Raw genomic sequence first — 26,179 nt, 5'->3', positions numbered from 1 at the left:
AATCTGTCCTTGATACACTCATGCGTTCTGTGACAAGTCAACTATGCACTCAGGAGCCCATACTAGGGCTACAGTTATTTGCTGAACCATGTGAACTGGCACTGTTTTCATATGTACTGCAAGAGTTACAGAGCAACCCTACAGACCCTGGGAAGGGAAGATCCACAGCAGAACATCCATCACATCCACAGCCCTGCCAGCTTGCTGTGGCTAGGGTGGGAGGTAGCTATTTCTTTCTTCTTTTTCTGCATCAGTGTTCAATTGTGCGTGTCCCGCCCCTTGATGGCAACCTAAACTGAGGTGTTAAAAGACAAACTATAAATATTTACTTTGGGAAGTAAAGGGAGAACCCAGTTCAAACAAAACTGAAAAGTGGATTGTTCTAGTCTTGCTGCTGAACAAGAAATAGCTATGATTCTGTAATAGCATTGGTATAACATTGCTTTCAATTGTTATAAGCCATATATCCCACTAGATGGCATCATTTTTCCCATTTCCATTGTTATACATATGAAAATGTTTTTACATTAGTTGACAATTGCTGTGGGTTGAATGTTACTTCAGTTTACTAGCACAGCACCTCACTTGACATGCATTAACCGCCTTGCTTGATCAGAACAAGAGCACATCTAGTCCAGCATTTGTATCCAATAACTAGCCCAGTGCCTGTGAAAGCTTCTTACCACCATTTTATCCGAAGCCAGTTTATCCAGTATTCAGGAGACTTGCCAACCTCCAGTGTGGCCCTTGCTGTTCAAGCTGATCACCTCTGCTTCATTTTATTCCAGATTACGTGTTCAGATGATTTTAGAATAAAAAATAAAGTGGCGGTCATATATTTCTCCTTGTTCAGGGCCCTAGTAGACTAGAAATATAATTATTAACTTATGAAAGGCACACTTTCATGCTATTAGTAGCACTGCCTCCCTCGAGTGGACTGTGTCATCCACATACAGAAAACTCAGCTGTGTGGGAAAAGCAGTGTGGGCTGTGCATGGGTGCCATGTGGCTTGCAGGTCTCTGGTGGACTGAACAAATAAATCTGATGGCCAAACTAAATGCAATACAGGAGGATCTCAGTTTAGGATCTACCAAGATTAAAAAAACACACAGCAGCCAGGGGCTTGGGGTGGGGATTCAGATAGGAAAAACAGTGAAGGCAGTTTAAAGTTGCCCACCCAAAGCTATTTACCCCACCATTTGTCTAGTTTGGTGAGATACAAAAAAAAAACTATTTGGAAATGCTCTAAGAGCACTTTGGTAGCCATAAACATTAGCTCAGCCAGCTCCATAATTATGATCCCACAAGGTCCTAAAAGCATGGTGCTCTAATGCTCACAGTTACCATACCCATGAGTTGTTCCATTCATTTAAATGGGGTGGGTGCTTCTGTGCATGTAAAGCAAATGACTGAAATAAATGGGGCAGCCCTTGTGTGTAGGTAAGTTGTGCACACACACTGGAGCTCTAGTCTGAGACATATGACTATTCTCATTCTCAGTGCCATGAATTAGGTTAACTGAAAGATGTGACTAGGTTAACTGCAAGCATAGGTGCGCACAGGGAAGAGAATTCAAACTGTAGCAATACTGTCCTTTATCACCCTGTGCAAGGTCTGAATTAACAAGACAGAGAGGCAAGACTTTCTGTACAGTATTACTCATGCATTTACCAACTCAGCCCCCCATCATGTCATGATTTTAGATAGGATATAGAGCAGCTGAAACAAAGCAGGGCAATTAGTTTGAGTTAATAGGGAAAACTTTAATTAGAAATGAAATTACCTATGTGTTGCAGGCCTGATATTGGCACCCACTGGAGGATGGTCCAATTATAATAGCTTCATGTGCTTTTTTAATATATATAATTAACAATCTTTGCTATCACATGGCCAACTCAGTCTAGCTCTGGAAGTGTTAGTTATGCAGTTTTAATTAAATTTTATTTAAATCAACAACATGCATTAATTGAGATACATTTATGCCACTTCTAAACAGAATCTACTACAGCTGTGGCTCAGTAGGGGTAGGGATGTCAAAGAATTCCGCCACAGATCTCGGTGAGGCCGAATGCCAGTATATTCAGCCCCCCAAAATCCATGGAGGAAAGAAGCCCCCCCGCCCCGCAAAATGGGCCCGGAACGGAGCACCTACCTACTGCCGTCCGCACTGACTTGTGAATGGCGGCCGCATCTGCAACCGCCATTCGCTTCTTCCATGTAGCTGTGACAGGCTACGTAAATACTTACATAGCCTACCACAGTTTCCGCAGGGATGCAAATGGCGGTGGCTATAGTAGCCGGCATTTGCATCCCTGCAGGCTGCCCAGCAGCCGGATGTCCGGCTGTAGGCGGCCCTGGCCAGCGGCTCTGTGGACTCTCCACAGAGCGGAGCTGGCCGGAGAGAATTTCAGGGGGAGGGACAGAGCGCCTCCCCACCATCGCGAATGTCACCCTCCAAAAAGGTGACTTTCGTACATCCCTAAGTAGGGGCCATGGTATTTACTGACAATTGATAAAAAAAAGTATGACCAGAGAGCCACAGAGTGGAGACTTTCGGCAAATTCCCAAGAATACAGCAGATGCTGGCCATGCCTTTTTCATGAATAATATTTACAAAACGTTATTTATCATGACAGCTAAAAATCAGAACCAGTGTGGTTGGTGGAGGGGTTCAATGCCCCCTCAGTCACAAAATTCACTCGGTGACCTTGAGCCAATTACTACCACTCAGCCTACTTCAGAGGTCCTTTAAGGGCAAAACTGGGGGAGAAGGGGTGGGAAATATATGTATGCAACCAATCTTCAATAAATAGGACAACATGTAATAAAAAGGCTCTGCTTTCTCTAAAAAAGGGAAATCAGGGATTTAAAGTAGCTAGCTTTCTGATACGGACTGTATACTGAGCTCTATATATGAACATGGAAATAGCTCCATCTATAGCAGTCTTCTCCAACCTGGTGCCCTCCAGATGCTTCAGATCAACTCCCTAGCAAACATGGCTAATGATCAGGAATCCTCAGAACTGTAGTCTAAACCATCTAGAGGGCACCAGGTTGGGGAAGGCTGATCTATGGAATACTATAAAGGATCTAAGAATACATCAGGAATAGAGATCATATGCAGGACAACATGTCTTGTTACCTTGAAGAGACTGCTTTTCTAAAGATTCTTTGTTATCTCTTTCTTCAACAGCAGGTTAAGGTAAAAAGCCTTAAGGAAAGTTTTAGGGACTAGACTGAACAGCTCTAGATCAAGTGTTTTCCCACCCCCATCTTAACCAGACAGAAGTGATTTGTCCCACTGCCCATACTATCTGAACACCAAACTCATCTGAAATCACAGAGAAAATACAAAAAAGGGCTATATATTTTAGCAGGAAGTTTATCCCACAACTGAGTTCCAGAAATGAGCATGTTAAACCCTGCACAAATACAATGCTTACTATTCATAAGAGAACACTATTTTGCAAGAGCGTATCCAACATAAAGTGAGACAAGAATGGTGACCATGTGTGGTGTATTTCTTAAGTGGCTAATGCCAGCAAAACAGGTTGCCTGTAATGTCATGAAGACAATCTTTCAGTATCTAAACAATGGAAAAGAAATACCAGCATTGTTTGTGTACTATTTATTAGCAATGCTACTGAAGCATTTCACCTGCTGAAATGTACAAAACAGTACATACATGAAATGAAAAGATCTAAGAAGAGTGTGACCTGGAATATATTGCTAGTACGTTTAGATTGGGGAAAATAATCTTACCACTTTCCCATTACCTATCACCCCTCAACAACTCTTCAAAATAGACTGCATTGGCATGATAAGCAGTCAGCATGTTCAATGGTCTCAGATACGATTGGTAGCATGAACGAGAAGCTTCAGCATAATAGTCCCGCCACGCCCGGTAATATGCTCGCCAGTATTCCTCAGAATTCAGATGGTCACTGTGAGGGAAAGGAGCATGTTTGTCTTGGGGTGCATCTTCTATAGTCTCTCTCTTGGATGGCTTGGTGGTGTGAGAGAAGTGGCTATGCCTACTCTGCTTGCTCTGTTTCACATTCTGTTCCACCTTCTGGAGCAGAGAAGACTCTTGGAACTGCTCTGGTTCAGGGACACCACTGAACTGCTGAGCATGTCTCTGAACAGTCTGATTTGTTGACAGTACACAATTGTCCCTTTGCTGTGTAACTGAAGAGGCTCTGATATGTGACTGGCCCTCCCCACTATAGCTGGATGATCCAGAAGTGCAAGAGCTACTATCACTATCGGACTCTCCAGTCAACACCTCAGCTGTTGTTGCAACATGTGTTCTGGATTCCATTCCTGTCCAGTCTAAGACATCACTTTTGGGGTGTTTATGCTGCTCTCCAGGACCTGTATAGCTTCTTATGATCTCCACATCTCTCTCCAATCCTTCCTTAATGAAGTATTCATAATCCTCAACAAATTCAGCCATGCTCCATGTATTGGCAGACTGACAATTTTTAAAAGACGATAAGCAAGGGATCTTAGGAAGCATGCTTTTTAAAGTTTCCCTCTCCACCTCCTTGTTATGCTGTCCACCAGTTTTGCAATCAGGTTCCATGTGGCACTTCTGCTGTGGGATACCATGAGAAGACTGTGGATTCCTAGTTATCTTTGTCTTGGTATGCTCCGTTCTGCTTTTGAGCAGCTGCTTTTGTCTGTTTTTTTGTTTGGGGGCAGGAGGATTTTCAGAAGCATCAGTAGGAGAAATCTGCACACTGGTGCTTACTCTTGTGTGCTGCATTGTCCCCTCTGGTCTTTTAGCTGGCAACAGAGACACATGCAGCGAAGCATTGGGGTATGGTACAGCGGTGACCTCTACATCCCATCCTTCAAACTGTTCCATCAGCCCTGGAGGTACAGGTTCTTCAACAACAACAACAACACCATCAGTCAAGACCAATGCATAGAATTCTCTTCCCAAAGAAACATACATGGATACATCAGCTGTTAAGGGATACCACAAGATCATAATCAAAATTACTTGAATTCTTCAACTCTATTTATTCGTATCTCAAGCATCCCCTACATTTTGTGGGGAAGAGAAAAGGTTCATTTTACATTTTATTCTTTCTATATCCCACAACTACTACTCAGAACAATGTATAACAAAGCATTTCCAGAAACTGGAGCCTGGAAACACTCAGCTTAAATTCAACATGCTTTGAATACAAGCATGTTTTAGATGCATTTTTAATAGACTATTAATCATATCCGTTAGCTTTTTAAGGTAGGATCAATACAAAAGCACTGCCACAAGCCAAAAATGTTTTTATAAGGTGCTGAAAATGGCCAAAGCTGAAAGATAACCAATGATCAAGTAGTTCAACTCCCTCCATCAACAAAATAGGATAGCCTTGGCAGGTGCCTTCTTTCACAATCTCTCTTGACATCTTAATCCAATGATGAACTGCTCTGACATACAGATTTAAGAACCTGTTTCTACCACCATCTTATCTGAAACCACTGCTTCTTGTCCTGTTTTCAACAGATAAAGAGAATTGCTTCCCAGCTATTATACTACAAAAGGCCCAAGATTTTCATAAGAAGCAGCTCCCAGTAATGCATATTTGAGAAAAATGCATCATTTAACGTCTTCAGTATTAGGCTCTCGATTGTATTGGCAAATGTTCTAACTGACTTGAGAGCAATTCTATACCCCCTAAACACGTCTAAGGGGGGCAATGGGATTTTTCAGATTCCTGGATCCACGGCCAGGGATAGCACTCCAACCTCAGGCCTAGGAGTCCAAGCTCCCGACCCCCTCACAGCCAGTCTAGCTAAATTGCAGGGTGAGAGGTGTAGTGTACCTCCCTCTCTGCTCTGGATACTTGTAAGCCTCCAGGAGTACGGAGGCTTATGAGTACCAAGGACAGATCCAATAGGATTGTGCCCTAAATTATGAACTGAAAGCTCCATTATCTAACTTATCAGAAATAATTCAACCCTTGCATGCAGAAAACTCCCTAGCCACTTTCAGAATAGTCAGAATAATAGGACTACAACTGTGTGATTAACAGCATAATCCTATACATGCCTGAGAAGTAAGTCCCACTGATTTCAGTGAGATTTACTCCCAGGTAAGTGAATATAGGATTGAAGCTTAACTATCATTATTAACTCTGAGGCACATGCTACACCAGTATTCATAAGGGTATACTCAAAATTCAATCATTATGTTCCCAAACATACCAAAGACATTTGTACCTGGTAAAGGAAGAAGCCGTAGGTTGCATTTCTGTGCAATTTTCATCATCATGTTTTCTTCTTCCCCACGGCAGCAATATGTCACTGCTAGCCCTAAGGTTCCTGAAACAGAACAGAGAGGTAAATTAATGGGACAGTTGTAAATCCAACAAATGCTATTGCAGAGCAAACTCAAAGTAGTGTTTACCAAAGCGTCCAGCTCTACCAATGCGATGCATGTATGTTTCCCAATCCAAAGGCACATCTAAGTTAATGACCAGATTCACCTTCTCAGCATCAATTCCACGGGAAGTCTGAGAGGAAGAAAAGGGGGGGGGGGGAATCAAGGGCAGTAGTGAGTAGGAGATAAGCCAAACACTTCAGACAGGTTATCCATTTAGAGTTCCTCCACTTATTCCAATGTACTGTGAGCAAATTCCAAGACAGCTCAGGAAAGATGAAAATGCAGAAACATACATACATCAAGATACAAAGGAACATTTTGCTCTAGTTCAGAAAAAAATATTTCTAATTTAGTAGGTTGCAATCCTCAGAGTACTTGCTTCAGAATCGTTCCATTAAAATCAGTTGGCACAATCCAGAAAAGATCAGGCATATTCAAGAAAACTTATTTCATTGGGATCCAGAAACATAATTCTGCAGTATAAACTGTGTCAGTTTCAATAAAACCTAAAGCACACAACTTCTTTAGATCAATTTAATTATTCTATAAATGCTGTGGATAAGCAGGTGTCAGAGTTATGAGCTTGCAATTTTTTTCAGAATTATATTCGTATAAATCTTAGTGGAAAAGCTGTTTAAATGTGTGCTGGGAATAGACAGCAAAGTTTCAGACAGGCGATCAAGCAAGCATATTGCTTCTTATAACGGTACTAATTATTTCCCCTCTTATCACTTGATTTACAATGTATTTGTAAATGTATGTGTGCAAGGAACCCACATTTTCTACGATGCATTATCTCCATTATTAAATATGAAAAATGTCAGAAGCAAGAGTTTGCTAGTTTTGGTTGGAGTGTCTAGATCCTTCAAGGCAGTTCTATATTAAATACATTTGCAAGCTATACATTCATTTACTAGGAAAAGCTCACCAAATCAGTTGAAATCAAGACTCTACAATGGAACTGCTTGAGTTTAGCCATGGCATCTAGTCGCTGATTCTGATTCATACTGCCTAGAGAAACAAAGACAAATAAATTACACCCTGAGACAAGGAGTGTAACCAACAAACCTATTAGCAGAATCATTACAGTACTTTGCTCTGTATTGCTCAAACTTTTGAACCTAAAAGCTGAAGAAAGCCACTGATCAAAGCTGAAATCCACTGAACTTGTGTCCAGTCTTCAGGCAATTCTAAGGTATCTATTTTAAGTGTTTCAAACTGTATTCAGAGTAGAATACAATCTCGAACATTTAAAACGATGCCTTCTAAGTTAGTATAGTAAGAATCCTCTAACCACAAGGAAATAATCTGCTAGTCATAATATCCTAGTCTAACAGTGCAATCCTATATATATCTATTCAGAAGTAAGTCCTACTGAGTTCAATGGGACTTACTCCCATGTTAGTGTGCATCCAAACTACCTGCTTGCAGACACATATGCCTTTAAATACAACAAATTTTGTTTATATCAGGTTCAGCAAAATAACACAAGAGGCCTACTTGCCTGAAATGCATTCAGCAGGAAAACCTTTGGAGGTCAGTAAATCTGCTAGGTGTTGAGCTCTTCAAAAAGAGAAAGCCAGACAGGAAAAATGTTTCAACTTAACACTTCTATGACTTCCCCTTTTGACAGCCCCCTAAAATGCCTGACAATAATGTGTGGCAAAATAATAAAAGTTATGTTTATATTGGTTAGGGGCACATTACTTCCTGCATGGTAAGATCCAGGAACATAGCTGATTCCATCAAAAATCTTCTTCCTTGACCCTCCCCCACCCTCAGACTGCTTCATCCACAGTATATGTGATTAACTCTTGGATTTGCTTTTTTAATTCATAAAAAATAGTGATACTGAAGAGGACCTAAGCCTTTTCAGACACAAACTGATTCTACCATTTTAATTATGTTCAGCGTTATATGGTACGCTAAACCATACAGACTAATCTTAGATGACAAATCTTTCAGCCCTGTAAACTTACTGCCCTGATGGTCTTGTTGTATGTAATTGCTTTCGATCCCAGTATCCTGTACATTTAGACATTCACTTACTGAAACAGAAGCATTGTTATCCAACCCCACATAATTATTTTTTTCTTTTAAATATTCTAATTTGTTGTTGTTTTTTAAAGCACCAAATACCGGCTATGTAGATTCGAGAAGACCAGGGCCTGGTTGAAAGGAATCTTGCTGAACAGCTCCTGTAAATGCTCAGCCTTCTCCTCAAAAATCTTATGAGGTAATGGATGAGAATTCACAACTTTGAAGTACTGCTTCAACCCTAACCAAAACAAGATGGGCTTACATATTACACACGCACAAAAGTTCATTGGAGAAAAGGAAACAAATCTAACAAGTAATAAACGTTTGCACCAATATGTCTGGCTGAAATGTTATTCTACAGAGCACTGACAAATGAGACCATACAACCTATTCAAAATACTTATTTACCAATATGGTAAGTTTTAGAATTTATCACACATCTTACATATTGGGGGGTTGCGCAGAAATGCAAAGAGAACATCATACGTACCAATGAGACTTGGGTCAGTGGGATTCAGCCTCACAAAGGTGGGATCTCTCATGTACCTAGTCAAAGTATTAGCCAAGGATTCAGGATAGGTAGCTGAAACAGCCAACATCTGCTTGTTAGCTGGTAGAGAAGAATAAATCCAACTAAGCAAGAAGGAGGGAAAAAGAAAGCATCACTCAAAGCAAACGCTTCAAACCAACTCATTTATTTGATTTATTTATCTCAAGTATTTAAGCTTTTTAGGGCTTCTCTCACTTTTTTTTGTATGTTGCTTTAGGAGGGTGCAGCTTTTTAGGGATACACCCTCCTAAAGCAACATACAAAAAGAAGTGAGAGACAAGGTACAATTTGAAGGTGATCACATCAGAGAAGCCCAGAATTACCTTGGGAAGCTTTTCTACTGACAATACCTATGGTATCAATCAAACGCAGCATTGAAGAAGGACTTCCTTTTACATCCAGTCCCCAGCATATGTCATCTACCAGAGCTGTTTCTTTTCCCAAACCCAGACTTGAATAGATTTAGGTAATGTATTTCCTCCAAAACCACTTGGAAGTGAGCAACTATCATCCCTACCAACACCTTACCCAGAAAGGGAAAGTTAGAGATGGGCCATTTATCCAAGTTCTCAGGATCTAAATATGGTTTCTTGAGTAAGAGCCACTCTACTGCTCCTTTAAGGAAATCAGGGACCACACACCTTCTCAGGGAGACAATTACTATATCTGAAGTCAGGACTTCAAACCTGCACAAGGATCCAGAACAGAAATGACAGGTCTCATACTTCCAAGTAGCTTATCCACATACTCTGTTTGAACAAGCTAAAAGGTGTCCACTGCAATTTGATAAGCCAGGGTACTGGCTGCCTCCAATATTGATCCTGTATTAACTATGGCATCTAACTCAGTGGAAATACAACCTATTTCACCCTCAAAAAACATTGCAAATTGGTCACACCAGGCCTTAAGGTTTCCAGCACCAGATCTACCAGAAACAAGACACTCTGCATAACTTATTACGCTCACTTGACTTGCTCCTGGAAACTGCCTTCTTCCAGAAGCTTGTCTGCTTCATCAAGAATGAAGAGGCGAATGCTAGCTGTATTCAGATAGTCCAGCTCTATGAGTTGCTTTATACGACCTGCCAATGAGAAAAATCACCTTAGTGTCTCAAAAATGTATGGAAACTATGGTTATGTCAGTCAATACAACTCAACCAATTAAATTAAATATGCCCTCTAAAATAATTTTAATAGCACCCTGCTAAAAATTCCTCTATCTTTGCATATTTTCTCTAATTACAAGGTATCAAATTCTCTTCTGTAATACGTTTGCAGATAACTGCATGCAACAGTTTTTGTAACATATGATAAAACGTTATTAAAATAACTCCAGTGCAATACTGTCTTACCAGGGGAGCCAACTGCTATATGACACTTCTTCAACCTTATTTTATCTTGGTTTAAAGGGGTTCCTCCGATGAAGACATGACATTCCAAACCTTCCATTTTGATCCCAATACTTGTAATAACTGCATGTATCTGTACAGCAATCTCTCGAGTAGGAGCCAAGACCAGAATCTGAAATAAAGACAATCAAACTCTGAAGGACAAAGGACAAAGCAAAACCCTCAACCTTACAACCTTTTCTTATAGATTATTATTAATCCCCTGCCCATCAGAGCAGCTCAGATCATCAATAACTGACATCCCTTTAATGAAATTTATACAGTCCACTAGAAGCATCCACAGTTAAATTTTGGTCAGATATTCCTAAAACACATGCAGATCATACTTACAAAAGTATTCCTAAATGGCATCATTAAAGCATATATAACAGTTACATCAGAACTGTCTATAAGGCAGTGGGGGTAAAATAAAACTTTCAATAAACAGCTCTGCCCCTATAAAAAATATTTATACAGCTTCAAATTCCTAAATGCACATGGGAGGACACTATAGCAAAAGCCTACAATTCTGTCCATCACATTTGGAGTGACAATGTTTCACTTTTGAATAAACATTGCTCCAAGCAACAAAGCATGGAGATGTCTGTAAACTAGGAGACAGTCAGTAGTTCTTCTCTTTTGGGCCATCAATATGCCACAGATACATAACAGATCCATATGTGCAGGCTGACAGGTGAAATATTGATGAACTAGTAACTTATGAACTTATTTGCAAAGTTACTTTTGACTGTTCTCAACATGGATATTTCCCTCAAACCTTTATATGTGATTATAATACTCACCTGTGTAACTGCACTTTCCAAGATAAGGGAATCAAGTGCAATAGTAGAGAAGACACAGGTTTTACCAGTGCCAGACTTTGCTTGCACAATAAGATCTGAAAGATAAAGAAAGGGTGGATGTCAGGAAGCAGCCAAGAGAGCATCACAAGAAAGCCAGGACAACGGAGTTGCATAAATTGGGACAGTCATTTTCAAACTCTGTTCTGAGGGAATTTTTGGCATCCCTTAGAACCATATTAGAGGTTCCTCAATTGGAAGACTTGTTATGAGGGGCAATTTCCCTTAGAAGACAGCTTGACCATCATTACTGACTTTCCTCATCATTACTGACTTTCCTCATCATTACTGACTTTCCTCATCATTACTGACTTTCCTCATCATTACTGACTTTCCTCTACAACATGCAGCCACAGTAAAATCCTGGATATGTATTCAGTTTTTTTTCCTCATCTCATGCAGTGTGACAGTTAGTCTGGGAAGAGCCCCATTTGGACTAAGTATACACCCTAAAATCAGTTTTGAGAGGGCAGTAATGTTATCGTGCTGCAGCCAAAAAAGGTGTCTTGGGGTATCTTACATTTTTTTATGGAATAAGGCTTCATGGACTGGAATCCATTTCATAAGATGCGTGCTGTGTTGGCAAGTACAGACACATAACATTGTGTGTGAATGTTTATGGGGGGTGGGGGATTGTCAGCAGTGAGGCCGGAAGGAAATGAAATGCAAAAGCAGTGGAGCTGGTGGCTCCAGTTTTGAAGGAGCAGTGATTCCATTCTGGGTTTTAGTTAGAACCATCCAGGACTCTAAAGGTGCTATCCAAGATGCTGAACCCTATCCCCAAAATAGGTTCAGAACCATGGATACCACCTTTAGAGTTCTGGCTGGTTCTAACTAAAACCCAGAATGGAATCACGCATACACCCCTGCCAAACTGAAGCCACCAGCCTCCACTATGCAAAAGGTATGGACTGTGACAATTACATTGCTTAAAATGTATGTAAAATAGCTCTTGCTTTTACCCTAAAAATCAAGCATTTTTAACCTAACTTTGTCACTAAGCACACAAAAGTTATTAGCCTACAACAGATGCTGCTTTTTACTCATAAGAGAGTCCACTTTTATGAGTAAAAAGCAGGATAGTTTTAAAAAAAACCACACACACAACAGACTAGAAGCACAGTCAGCTGACAGAGAAACAGAGTACCCTGTTTCTTCTTTGCCAGCCCTCTTAGCTTGCGTCCTGGCCACAGAAAAAGTAAAGCCTCTTCCTCTGAAGCCAGTACACAAATTGAGTGAGCTGGTAAAGGAGAGAAAGAAAGATCTGTCTCTCATTCACCACCCCCCTTGGCTTTTGTACTGTCTCTGAAGGAAGTGCAGCCCTTTCCTCCACAGCCCGTAGAGAAGGAAAGAAGGCTAGCAAAGCAGGGCCAGATTGCTCTGCCTTTCCTTCACCAGCCTTTTCTTCCACTTGCAGGGAATTCTCCTGTGTGAAATTCCCAACCTGCTACATCATCCCTTTTTTGTTTCATTTTTTAATGCTGTCTGCTTTTCACTCTCTATGCCCCATCTTTCAGCTTTACCCTCTACTCCTTCTCTTAAACAACACAAGACAAAAGAAAATAACGGTGGTGCTCCCAGCACATTCTACTCAAGGTTTGGGTCCTAAGCAATTATCTGATGACAAATGCTCTAAGGCACATCTTAGCATGCAACAGGTAGGGTTTCCTTGGCATGGAAAAGCTTCTCTAAATATAGTTTGCAAACTACAACGCTAGATTAAGCATGGCTCTACTAGTAAAATTCAAAAGCTAAATGGTTAATTAGCTCCAACCCACATTGCTCCATTACCCTAAAAGTCAGAAGTATATTTCTTCCCAACCCATAGAACAGGGGTGGGGAACACATGGCCCCCAAGTTGTGGCCAGACTACAACGCCCATCATCCACCGCCATTGGCTATGCTGGCTAGAGCTGAAGGGAGTTGCAGTCCAACAACATCTGGAGGGCCACGCGTTCCCCTCCCCTGCCACAGGTTCACATCTCAATCTCACTTCGGGGATTCAACCTCCCGTCCGTGGCCAGTACCGCTGCCCTATGCCGGGCCCAAAACTCCGCCCCTCACGCCAATTTCTAGGCCCCGCCCGCTCACCTAGGCCGCAGCGCCCCAGCGGGATGGCTTTGAGCTGCACCGGAGACGGCCTCAGGAACCCGGCAGCCTTCAGCCCTTCCAGCACAGGGGCCGACAGCAGCAGCGACCCGAAGTCTTCGGGGCCTTCCTGCATGAGCACATCCCGGGTGCGGAGCCAGCTCTCAGCTGGAGCAGGAGCTCCGTCGGGAGCCGCCATCTTGGGAAGAGCGCGGTCGGAGATGTCGCGAGAAGTCAGGAGCGGAGCAAGAAAACGAGCGGCGGGACTTCTCAGAGCGGGAAATATAGATGCGCGCGCCGAACGCAAACGGACAGGAGGAAACCATTTGAGGTATTTGGGGGGTGAGATAGCGATTTGACGCGAAATGCGAGAAAGGGCGGGAAATGGATGTCTGAAGGAGGACGAAACCATTGAGGGCAAGGGGTGTGCCGGCACCCTTGGCAACGCGGGGCGGGGAAGACCGCGCTCTCGGCTGCGGGAGGCGGGCGCTGGGCGCTGAGAGGGCGCGCGGAAGGCTTCGCCGAGGCAGCTTTCAGTCCTGGATATGCCGGCCGGGGCGGCTCTATCCTGCCATAAGTTTTCATGCTTTCGCGACAATAAACAAATAAATGCACACCGATGTATGGTAACAAAAAAGCCGAAGTGCTGTTGTCGGCCCTTAAGAGAAATTCCAAAGTCCATACTAGGGCAATACTTTTATTAGTTCAACTCCAATGTCACAAAAGAGTATACAAGCTTTCGAGTTATCTGGAACTCTTCATCAGACTGGATCAGCCTCCCCCAACCTGGCGCCCAACGAACGTGTTGGACTGCAACTCCCATCATTCCTAGCCAGCATGGCCAATCATTCCCTGCATGCTGGCTGGGAATGCTGGGAGTTACAGTCTTAACACATCTGGAGGGCACCAGGTTGGGGAAGGCTGGGCTAGATAGTAGACGAAGCTGGCTGATGTTGGAAGTCATGGAGTCCGCATTTAGAAGCCTTTTGCACTACGCTGCAGTCTCCCTAGCTTGCTTCATCTAAGCCTAAGGCTGCAATCCTAACTCCCTGGAGAGTCAGCCCCATTAAACTCAATGGTACTTGCTTCTGAGTAGGTGTGTATCACAGATTCTTCCCCTGTTTACCGCTGCCTCCATTTCCCTCGCTTTGTTGTCTCCCTTGTATCTGTTTCTAGACTGCAAGTGCTTTGGGACAGGGAACTGTCCTCAGGGTGCTTCTAGACATAGCGCTGCTAGTGCCAGCATGGTGATGAGAGCCAGCATGGTGTAGTGGCTAGAGTGCTGGACTGGGAGTCGAGAGATCCGTGTTCTAGTCCCCACTCGGCCATGGAAGCTCACTGGGTGACTTTGGGCCAGTCACAGACTCTCAGCCCAACCTACCTCACAGGGTTGTTGTTGTGAGGATAAAATGGAGGAGGAGGAGGATTATGTACGCCACCTTGAGTTCCTTGGAGGAAAAAAGGCGGGATATAAATGTAATAAATTAATAAAATAGTGCAAGCAATCAGAAAGCATTGTGCAGCTGTTCCATCTTAACGGATATCTACATTAAGAAAAAGAGGAAAGAAGCAGTAAGAAAACACAGTAAGGTAATGAGTGGAAGGCAACTTAGTTTGGACTTGTGTAAACTTCTGTGAATGAGGCCTCATCTGGAAGCACCCTCATTCTTTGTAAAGCACCACTACATGGATGGTATCACAAAAATTAATAATGATAATAATAATTAATAATTTGATAATGAAGGGTGGTGTGTATATATATATATATTGTTCAGTCATTAAGTCATGTCCACCTCTTCGTGACCCCATGGACCACAGCACGCCAGGCTCTCCTGTCCTCTGCTCTCTTCCGGAGTGTGCTCAGGTTCATATTCATTGCATCGGTGATGCTATCTAGCCATCTCATCCTCTGCCATCCCCTTCTCCTTTTGCCTTCAATCTTTCCCAGCATCAGGGTCTTTTCCAGGGAGTTTTCTCTTCGCATTAGGTGGCCAAAATATTGAGCTTCAGCTTCAGTATCTGTCCTTCCAGTGAGCACTCAGAGTTGATTTCCTTTAGGATTGACTGATTTGACCTCCTTGCAGTCCAGGGGACTCATAAGAGTCTTCTCCAGGACCACAGTTTGAAAGCATCAATTCTTCGGCGCTCAGCCTTCCTTATAGTCCAGCTCTCACAGCCATACGTTGCTACTGGGAAAACCATAGCTTTGATTATACGAACCTTTGTCGGCAAGGTGATGTCTCTGCTTCTTACTATGCTGTCTAGGTTTGCCATAGCTTTCCTCCCAAGGAGCAAGCTTCTTTTAATTTCATGGCTACAGTCACCGTCTGCAGTGATCTTGGAGCCCAAGAAAATAAAATCTGTCACTGCTTCCATTTCTTCCCCTTCTATATGCCAGGAAGTGATGGGGCCAGATGCCATGATCTTCGTTTTTTGAATGTTGAGTTTCAAACCAGCTTTTGTACTCTCCACTTTCACCCTCAACAAGAGGCTCTTTAGATCCTCTTCGCTTTCTGCCATTAGGGTGGTATCGTCTGTGTATCTGAGGTTGTTGATAATTCTCCTGGCAGTCTTAATTCCGACCTGTGATTCATCCAACCCGGAGTTTCTCATGATGTACTCTGCATTAAAGTTAAATAAGCAGGGCGACAATATACAGCCTTGTCGTACTCCTTTCCAATTTTGAACCAATGTGTGGTTCTTACTGTTCCTTCTTGACCCTCATACAGGTTTCTCAGGAGACACATAAGGTGGTCTGGTACTCCCATCTCTTTCAGAATTTGCCACAATTTGTTGTGATACACACAATCAAAGGCTTTAGCGTAGTCAATGAAGCAGAAATAGACATTTTTCTGGAATTCTCTTGCTTTCTCCATGATCCAGCGAATGTTGGCAATTTGATCTCTAGTTCCTCTGCCTCTTCAAAACCCAGCTTGTACTTCCGGTAGTTCTTGGTTCACATACTGCTGAAGCCTAGCTTGTAGGATTTTGAGCATCACCTTGCTGGCATGTGAAATGAGCACAATTGTACGGTAGTTTGAACACTCTTTGGCATTGCCCTTCTTTGGAATTAGAATGTAAACTGATCTTTTCCAGTCTTGTGGCCACTGTTGAGTGTTCCAAATTTGTTGGCATATTGAGTGCAGCACTTTCACAGCATCATCTTTTAGGATTTTAAATAGCTCAGCTGGAATACTGTCATCTCCGCTAGCTTTGTTGTTAGTAATGCTGCCTAAGGCCCACTTGACTTCACTCTCTAGGATGTCCGGCTCCAGTTCAATGACTGCACTATCATGGCTATCAGGGACATTAAGATCTTTCCTGTATAGTTCTTCTGTGTATTCTTTCCACCTCTTCTTAATCTCATCTGCATCTGTTAGGTCCCTGCCTTCTTTGTCCTTTATCATGCCCGTCTTTGCACAAAACATTCTCTTGAGATCTCCGATTTTCTTGAAAAGATCTCTAGTCTTTCCCATTCTGTTGTTTTCCTCGATTTCTTTGCATTGTTCATTTAAGAAGGCCTTCTTGTCTCTCCTTGCTATTCTCTGGAACTCTGCATTCACTTGGATATATCTTCCCCTTTTTCCCTTGCTTTTCGCTTCCCTTCTTTCCTCAGCTACTTGTAAAGCCTCATCAGACAGCCACTTGGCTTTCTTGCATTTCTTTTTCTTTGGGATGGATTGAGTTGCTGCCTCCTGAACAATGTTACGGACCTCTGTTCATAGCTCCTCAGGCACTCTATCTGTCAGGTCGAATCCCTTAAATCTATTTGTCACCTCCACTGTATATTCATCAGGGATACGATTTAGGTCATACCTGAATGGTTTAGTGGTTTTCCCTACGTTCTTCAATTTAAGCCGAAATTTTGCAAGACGCAGCTCATGATCTGAGCCACAGTCAGCTCCAGGTCTTGTTTTTACTGACTGTATAGAGCTTCTCCATCTTTGGCTGCAAAGGACATAATCAGTCTGATTTCGATGTTGACCATCTGGTGATGTCCATGTGTAGAGTCGCCTCTTGTGCTGTTGGAAAAGCGTGTTTGCTATGATCAGCGTGTTCTCTTGGCAAAACTCTATTAGCCTTTGTCCTGCTTCATTTTGTACACCGAGGCCATGCTTGCCTGTTATCCTGGTTATGTCTTGGCTTCCTCCTTTAGCATTCCAGTCGCCTATGATGAAGAGGACATCTTTTTTTGGTGTTAGTTCTAGAAGGTGTTGTAGGTCTTCACAGAACCGATCAACCTCAGCTTCTTCGGCCTCAGTGGTTGGGCCATAGACTTGAATTACTGTGATGTTAAATGGTTTGCCTTGGATTCGTACTGAGATCATTCTGTCGTTTTTGAGATTGTACCCCAGTACTGCTTTTCCCACTCTTTTGTTGACTATGAGTGCTACTCCATTTCTTCTAAGGGATTCTTGCCCACAGTAGTAGATATAACGGTCACATGAATTAAATTTGCCCATGCTTGTCCATTTTAGTTCGCTGATTCCCAAGATGTCGATGTTCAATCTTGCCATCTCATGTTTGACCACCTCCAGCTTACCTTGATTCATTGATCTGACATTCCAGGTTCCTAAACAATATTGTTCTTTACAGCATCAGACTTTCTTTTCACCACCAGACATATCCACAGCTGAGTGTCCTTTCGGCTTTGGCCCAGCCGCTTCACTCTTTCTGGCGCTACTTGGAAATACCCTCTGCTCTTCCTCAGTTGTATATTGGACACCTTCCGACCTGAGGGGCTCATCTTCCGGCATCATATCTTTTAGCCTTGTGATACGTTCCATGGGGTTTTCTTGGCAAGAATCCTGGAGTGGGTTGCCATTTCCTTCTCCAGTGGACCACATTTTGTCAGAACTCTCAGCCATGACCTGTCTGTCTTGGGTGGCCCTGCACGGCATAGCTTATGGCTTCACTGAGGTACGCAAGCCCCCTCACCACAACAGTGATCCATGAAGGGGAGAGAGAGAGAGAGAGATATATATATATATATATATATGTTTATATATATCACATTGAGGCTGCAATCCTAAACACATTCTTCCCTTTTTATGACAAGAGTAAAACTGTGATGGTTTTTGCTACCTCTAATAAATGACATTCAACACAGCTTTGGGTTAACAAAAACATTTCATGTTTTGTTTTTGTTTTTTAGTAACCACTGCATATGCTATTTCTCACCAGGAGAGGGTGCAACCTGTGCATGAAATGTGTCTTCTTTATGTTTACTTTACACATGTAATTTTTTAAAAAGTTGCTTTGCATCAAAAAGAAGAATCTCATTTTGTGTGTTGATTTTATCTTCTGTTTATGTGAAATAGTAATAAGATGACCAAAAAAAAAAAAAAGGAATGTTAATCAAAGTCTCGAAAATGAGCCATAAGGAAGAACGTGCTCTGACAACAATTTGAATAGTTTACGTCAAGAAAGGAGTACTAAATTTCTTATGGACGGGAATTTAGATTAGGCAGTGTGCTCTTTTGAGTGTAATACTATTTTAGCACTTCGTGAACAAGCCTCAGAGAGCCTCAGCCTTGTGCACTTCCCTCTCCTCTAGTGTGGCCACAAGGATGAGATCAGAAGCATCCACGTCTACTTTTAAACTAGGTTTCCCCATTACATCCAAACTCTGGAAACTCTGACTAACTAACTAACTCTGACTAACTAACTCTTAAACTAACTCTGGTTAGTTTAAACAAGCCAGGATCAAATCACAGTTTATGATCCTGGTTTATTATCAAACCATAGTTTAAACTAAGCACAGTTTATTTAATATTTATTTAATTGATATCGTGTTTTTCCACCAAAAGTGGCACTCAAAGCAGCTAACATTAATAAAATACAGATTAAAAACAAAATATTAGTTTAAATATAACATTAAGACAAAAACACAAAAATAAAAGAAATGGCATTCAACCAATTAAAATTCCCTTGAGCAATACACCAGCTTACATATCAAAGGCCTACTTGAATAAAAACATCTTCACCTGTTTGCAGAAGGACAATTGAGAGGGAGCCAACCTATGGTGCAATCCTATGCCTACTGGAGCATGCTGGGAATTGTAGGACTTTTTTCTGTCTAAACATGCATAGGACTGCACTCCTCGCTTCCCTCAGCAGCGAGTTGCCACCAAGAAGGCTCTCTCTCACACTCCCACTAAACGTAAATCCCAATGGCGGTGGGACAGAGAAAAAGGCCTGCCCTGAAGAACTTAAAACCTCGGTAGGCTTATACAGGATAAGGCACTCTTTCAGGTAGCCTGATCCCAAGTCATATAGGGCTTTATAGGTTATAACCAGCACTTTGAATTGTGCCTGGAAAAAGCCAATGAAGCTTTTGTAACAAGGGAGTCACGTGCTCCCTGTAATCAGCCCTGGCCAGCAGTCTGCCTCCTAAGTCCCATTCCAGACAGTCACCTCAGAAGGATACCATGGATGATGGGTATTGAAAGCCACTGAGAGGTCCAGCAGAACCAACAGGGACACTCTCACCCTGGCCAGTTCCTGCCATTGCTCATCCACTAAAGCAGTCTGTCCCACAACCAGGCCTAGATAATCCGCCTCATCCAGGAACCCCTGGAGCTGAGATGCCACCATATGCTCCAGCACCTTGCCCAAGGAATGAATTTTTGGAGACGAGCTAGAAAAAATCCAGTATGGTGGGGTTCAGGGAGGTGCGTGGGTTTTTTAGCAGAGGACTTACCACTGTCTCCTTTAGGCAAGATGGAATGACACCTTGCCCACTTGGCTTGTTCTCCCCACCCTGGCTGCTGTTATAAGTCAGGAGGGGTCGGGAAAGGGTCCAGCACACACATGGTAGGCCTCACTTCTCCACAGATCTTGTCTCATCCTTAGGCTGTACAAATTAAGAAGTATCCATTATAGCTGGACAAGCAGAGGGCAAAGTTACATCCACCGGACCTGTATCAACTATGGTATCCATCTCAACATGGATTGTATCTGCAAGATGTTATGCAGATTGGTCATAATGGGATAACAAGTGGTCTGCATTGTCTTCTTGTGTGTTAGAACATAATAGGCTTTTGACCATCCAAAAAAGCTCAGCTGCATGTGCTGATGCAATTGTCACAGAAAAGGGGGGAAAATGCCCCCATCACTGCCATGGAGTAGGTTTCAAATGAGCTCTAGCCCATGTTCAGTCAGACCCATTCCAAATTTTCCACTGGCATCACTCTAGTCACAGTCCCACTCATTTCGTTACCTCCAACTTCCTGAAAAACCAAGGAGCTCATTAGTGTCCACTCAGCACGAAAGGACACTCAGGAGCAATAATTTCAATTGCCCATTTCCCCATTCCAGAGGAATCAGGGCTTCGACAGAATTGCTTGCTGAGGTGACAGGAAAATCCCCAAGAGCCATCGGAAACCATCTGGGTCCATCAGCCTCCTGGGTCAGGCCATCTTAAATCAGTGCCCTGCCCCTGCACAGGCTCTGAGTCCCAATAAGTCTTAACTCCACCAGGTAGTTATCTGGCCCTGCTAATGGAAAGTTCTTCCACCTCCAGATCACCATCATTCCATCCAAGAAAGAAAACCAGTTCCAAAGTGTGCCCTGTCAAATGAATGAGGCCAGATATCAGTTGGGACAAACCCATCATTGCCATGGAGGCCATCAAGTCCTGAGCCCCTCTGAAGAAGGTGTGCTAAATCGTATGAAATAAACATAGTGTGGACTGTTATTGGGTCTTTGTTGCATTTTTATTGAAGAAAAACATATACATCACTAAAACTTAAACCTTTCACATAGCATTTACCATAGCTTCAGAATGTCCTTTTTCCAGTGGTTAGAGAAAGGATTAGCCAAAGTATCTTCTGTAAATGGTGTGAGATCTTTGTATTGGACAAACACGTTATGACCAGGGGTGGGAAATCACTTTCTTTTAGTATTATGTTTATTTCTTTTAATATATTTATAATTTATTTTACAGTTTTGTTGCCCACATTGAGTGTACAAAATTACAGGGGACTAAAATGCTAATCTGTTCAACTTTGGTTATTTTTCAAATATGCATAGCCTGTTTTCCTAGATAGTGAAATATAAGCACACTGCTGGGAAAGTCTGTATAGCTTACCCTTCCTCATAAACTATCCAATACTACAGAAAGGTTTGAAACAGCTGTTTTGAGGTTTGCTCTGTTTCTCCTATTTCAGTTAATGTAATGAGCAGCTACCTTATGAGATCAGCTCATATTTAAAGTGTTAGGATGCTTCCAGTTGGAGAGCTCCTAGCACTTCATATCAGAAGTTATTGTGCAACAATTCCATCTTTTTTTCCTTAATGGATTTTCTGTAGTAAGAAAAAAGATGGAAGAAGTGGTAGGAAAACCCAGGAGGGTTACCATTAGACAATATTGTTGTCTGGTCCCACCACAAATTTCTGTGAATGAGGCAGAGTGATGGTCTTGTCCAGAAGCACTCTTAAAGGCTGGGTGAGTGGTGATGATAAGTCAGCTCCTTGAGTTTTTCCAAGGATGATTCCTGTAACTCCAAAGCAACATTTCCTGAAATTATCAGGCTAACAAACCCATTGTATTTTCATACATATGCATTTCATATGGATTCATTGCTATGAATATATACAAATTCATGTATGTATATTTTTTAAAAACTCAAAGAAGAAGAAAACAAAGATACCAAACCTTAATGGTGCCCACCAGAAGGCGGCTATTGCGGCTACTGTTTAGAATGCCAGGATTAGTCCAGTCTCATGAATCAAAAGATATTTGGTGAGATCATATTGTGAAAACCAATGTGGCCTTGGGCATATTTTCTATTGTCATTATAGATTCAATTGTTTTAATAATGTATTTAAATGCGATTTTTAATATTTACAGTATATGTGAACTGGTTTGAGATTTTATTATATTAAGCAATATATAAGTACAATAAATAAATAAATATTTATTCGGATTTGGATGGATATAGGAGACCTAACTATAGCTCTTCCAGGGATTAGCTGGGCAACCTTAGGCAAATTATCACAGTCAAATAACATGCAGCATGGGAGCCTGTGATTAGAATTCCCAACCTCTTTTTCTTTTACAAAACACATCTGTGGGAGCATCCTGATTTAGATTGGATTGGTAAGGGGGATTAAACCCTATGCCATACCATCCAAAGCTGGTATTTGCTGAAGAGGAAAAGAGCCTAAGAGGAACTTAGGTTCTTTAGCCTGTATGTTTTCCCCTCCATGGCTAGTAGCAGCTTTGGAAGAGGTTATTTAAGTCAGGGAATCAGAATACGGCAAAGAGTTAGATGTCCCTTCCTTCCCAATATAGCCCCAAACATTACGCACATACACCTAAACTGCGTTATGTAAATTTAAAACGTGTTCCAGCCACAGAACCCCCATGTCACATGTAGTTTAGCCCTGCCAATATGCCTCAGATTAGAAAGAACACAGCACTTTCAAACTTGCTGCTTGAAGTGACAGGCTGGCCCACTTACTGTGTCAAGTGGCCCTTCCTGCCAGTGAATTTGTTCATGAGGAAATGTCTTCATCTGCCATATGCTTCTATGCATCTTACAGATCTCTTATGCCTCTCCTGGTGCACTTTTTAAAAAAATTGTAAAACATTTCTATACCGCCGTTAAGGCAGTTTACAACAATAATATATATAATTAAAAAGAGCATGCAAAAGCAAAATAAAGCAAATAAACACAACCATTAGTATATAAAGTTAAAACATATTAAAAGCCTGATGGAACAAGAATATCTTAACTGCCCACTTGAAGGACAACAGATATGTAAAGAGCTGCTCAGGAACTAAGAGGGAGAAACGGTAGACAAGGAGAGACAAAACCAATCAAAACAAAAAGCAACAAAAGGTAGTGGTGTGACCGCAGCATTGGTTCCATTTGCAGACTTCCAAGGGCTTCCAATACGCATCTGTGATCAGGATAATTTAAGAAAGCATGAGCAAGCTTCCACATTATTATCATTATTCAATATCAAAAAATCAATTTTCCCAATGAAGTGCATATTTTGAAAGTATCAAAATGATTACCAAACCAGTAATTCTTTAGAAAACTGCACAGACCTCAGAAGATGCTAACACTACATGTAGTGGCTATTTAAACATTCAGAGAATCTCAATACAGCGAAGCCTTCAAAGAAACGTACACAGATGATACACTGTGTCTTCCCTGGCTGAGGGATGCCTTGCCTGCTGGCACCCCCATACACAGCCCCTGCCATATGTCCACTCTATTCCCCTGAGGGGGCTGCAAAAATATAATTCTGTCCCTCTTCCGCCTACTAATCTCCCCTGGGTTCAAACTGCAAAGCTATGTGCTGGTTAGGACTCCTAGTGGCTGAAGGTGTTACTGCAGGCTTCAATCCCAGGGACACATTTATATGAATTCAAATTAATACATTTTAGAAACAAAATAACACCGAGGTGCATACCCCAAGGGTCTCCTTAGTGTGCATGCCAAGTTTCAGGTGTCTAGGCTTCATGATCTTGATTCTGTGCGGCTGACGGACTGAAAGGAAGATGCACAGCCTCTTTTATTGTTATAGACGTAAGGAGCTTCAGCTATCAGAAGGAGTTCAGACAGGGTTCCAGTGGTAATTTCCAAGAGCATGGGAAGTTGCTATACATCACAGCCATATGAAACTCTGCCTCCATTGGTCAGGAGGGAGGGTGTCGTTCTGCTGAGATGTACAGCCGTTTCCCACATAATCAGTTTGGCAAATCTGGACAAGCAAAAAGTGAGCAAGGAGAGGGTACCTTTCTTCCCTTTAAATCTATTTTGCCTTTCAAATCCTGCCATGGAGATTACACAGTCCAGACACTGGTTGCAAAATTGCCCTCATCTGAAGAGTGAATTAACTGCAGATCTCTTGGCCGCTAATGTAGTTCAACCTCACAAGACTGCCATACCGCTTAGACAAAATCTTAGTTTGTTGCATTTCCAGACACACCTATCAAAAAATAAATATCCTTTTGCTGCAAACAGAACATTGGTTATTCACCCATTCACTCCTGTTAGTTTTCAGCTCAGTTTAAGGCCAGCTTTCATGTGGATCAGATGAAAGAGTTCAGACTGAATTCTGTTCAGCAAGGTCTGCCAAAAAAGGCAAACACATCCCTTCAGTAAACTACAACCAACAATCGTACAATTGATTGCAAATTTTCTTGGTCAGAAATTGCAGCCACATATGGCTGGGGCATAAAAAGCACTCCCCTATAATTCAAATCCCACAAATAGGGTTGTGGGGGGACTCTCTCCGTGCAGCTGAAATGATTAGTTATACCTTCTAGCAAGAGGGCAAGATCCTGCAGGGTAGTGGACTGGGTTTATGTTGCTCTTTATGAAATCAAACTTCTGTTTGTTACGGTCAAAGGGAATGTAATGAATAACCTTGCCTGTTAGGCATACGGTTTATTGCAGTTGGATATATAATTTAACAATGATGCTGATGCTGACAGTCTGTTCTATTAGCTGGGGAAGTTGTGCTATGGCTTCAAGGACAAGTAGGTGGGTTTTAATTGACCAGACTGTTTCTGAAAGGTAACCCGACCGTCATTATCAGCGATCGCAGAAATCCTTGAGCTGTTAGTTATCAGAAAAGTGGAACCTTGTAACAAGATGCTGCAGTGTGACTGCTCCTGTTCAAGCTTCCAGCAACCCAGTCGTGCCCTTTTCTAGGATACCTTATTCCATCCCCCCACCCATTTTCTATTTTCTCCCCACCAGAAAGTCAGTGTTCTGTGGCCACTGAACATGATCAGCCCCTATTGGGTTGGCTTGGGGTGGAGAGGGTTCCCTAATGGGGGGTTTTATACTTCTGCAAACCTTGAAGTACCCCCAACCCTGCTGATACCTTGCTCTTGTGCATAAATGCTGCCGTTTTCAATATATAAGAATCCACACTCAGAGAAGGAGTTTTACATTAGTTAGCAGAAGTTCTCAAACTGTGGTCTACATGCTCCATTCAAGTGGTCTGCAAAATATCTGCACTTGATTTATGTTTTTCTGATAATGAAGATGGTGGCCATTTTGATTAGGGCTGTATTATCAAACAAGCTAAGAAGGTCTAGAGCCTGTCATTTTCATAATATGGCACTGGTGCAATTTACTATTTTTTCCCTAAAAACTTAATGGCTAAAGGTGCCCTTTTTAGTGATCTCGAGCAGGGCCTGAGATTTTCAAAATATGGCACTGGTTTTGAGGATGATGCTAGTGCTGAATATTTTTTTAAAAAATTCTTTTATAACAGTCTTTATGGACCATCCTTTAGAGTGTAGTCACTAGAAGGCACCTCCTATATATGTATATATATGGGGGGAGAGAGAGAGAGAGAGAGTATACAATAAAACCAAACTCAGTAAAACCAGAAAGCAGCACAAAATTAAATTATAAAACATAGACCAGTTAAAAATAACAATTGCTTTATTAAACACATAGGAATGCATAAGTGGTTCATTAATTTTAAAACTGCTTATAAGTAAGTAATCTAGAATAAATGGGTTTTTAAAACCCATTTTAAAACTGGTAGTGTTAAAGCTGTACATAACTCACTGGGAAGGAAGTACCACAACCTTGGGGCTACCACTGAAAAGGCCTAGTCTCTTGTGCCCAGCAGTTGAACAGGTATTAATGGTGGGCCTATGAAGCAGATCTTAATAACCAGGCAGGTTAAAATATGAGCAAGTAACCTAGTCCCAAACTGTTTAGGGCTCTAGGCCAAAACCAGCACTTTGAATTGGGCCTGGAAATGCACTATCAAGCAATGCAGCTGATACAGAATTTGTATTTCAAGTGCCCTTTGCCCATCTCCCACCAACATTCAGTACCTTATTCAGTACTATCTGGAGTTTTTCAGATTGTCT

The 26,179-nt window shown here is 42.0% G+C and overlaps 1 protein-coding gene across 2 annotated transcripts; it reads right to left on the bottom strand.

Moving 5' to 3' along the window:
- Positions 1–3,357: 3,357 nt before the first annotated feature.
- Positions 3,358–13,528, bottom strand: DDX20 (DEAD-box helicase 20). Of its 2 annotated transcripts, none has more exons than XM_084853450.1 (11): positions 13,324–13,528; positions 11,176–11,270; positions 10,337–10,505; positions 9,952–10,066; positions 8,926–9,068; positions 8,535–8,673; positions 7,896–7,958; positions 7,324–7,402; positions 6,420–6,525; positions 6,233–6,334; positions 3,358–4,891 (listed from the first exon to the last, which is right to left on the bottom strand). In XM_084853450.1, exons 1-11 carry the CDS (start codon positions 13,517–13,519, stop codon positions 3,774–3,776), a joined length of 2,325 nt encoding a protein of 774 aa, XP_084709576.1. In that variant the 5' UTR covers positions 13,520–13,528; the 3' UTR covers positions 3,358–3,773. The 2 variants fall into 2 exon arrangements, with proteins under 2 accessions (XP_084709576.1, XP_084709577.1); XM_084853451.1 differs by lacking the exon at positions 13,324–13,528 and adding an exon at positions 13,024–13,270.
- Between the last annotated feature and the right edge of the window lie 12,651 nt (positions 13,529–26,179).

Source organism: Heloderma suspectum, chromosome 4 (assembly GCF_057233095.1).
Source record: "Heloderma suspectum isolate Gila_16-S chromosome 4, 16-S_ref, whole genome shotgun sequence".
Lineage (NCBI taxonomy): Eukaryota > Metazoa > Chordata > Lepidosauria > Squamata > Helodermatidae > Heloderma > Heloderma suspectum.
This window is presented reverse-complemented; position numbering and strand designations above follow the sequence as displayed.

Coding starts and splice junctions, on each gene's coding strand:
- DDX20 (XM_084853450.1), bottom strand. CDS start 13,519: ATGGCGGCTCCCGACGGAGCTCCTGCTCCAGCTGAGAGCTGGCTCCGC. Junction 11,271..13,323: donor GCTGGGGCGCTGCGGCCTAG/GTGAGCGGGCGG, acceptor TTTATCTTTCAG/ATCTTATTGTGCAAGCAAAG. Junction 10,067..10,336: donor TATAGCAGTTGGCTCCCCTG/GTAAGACAGTAT, acceptor TCTCATTGGCAG/GTCGTATAAAGCAACTCATA.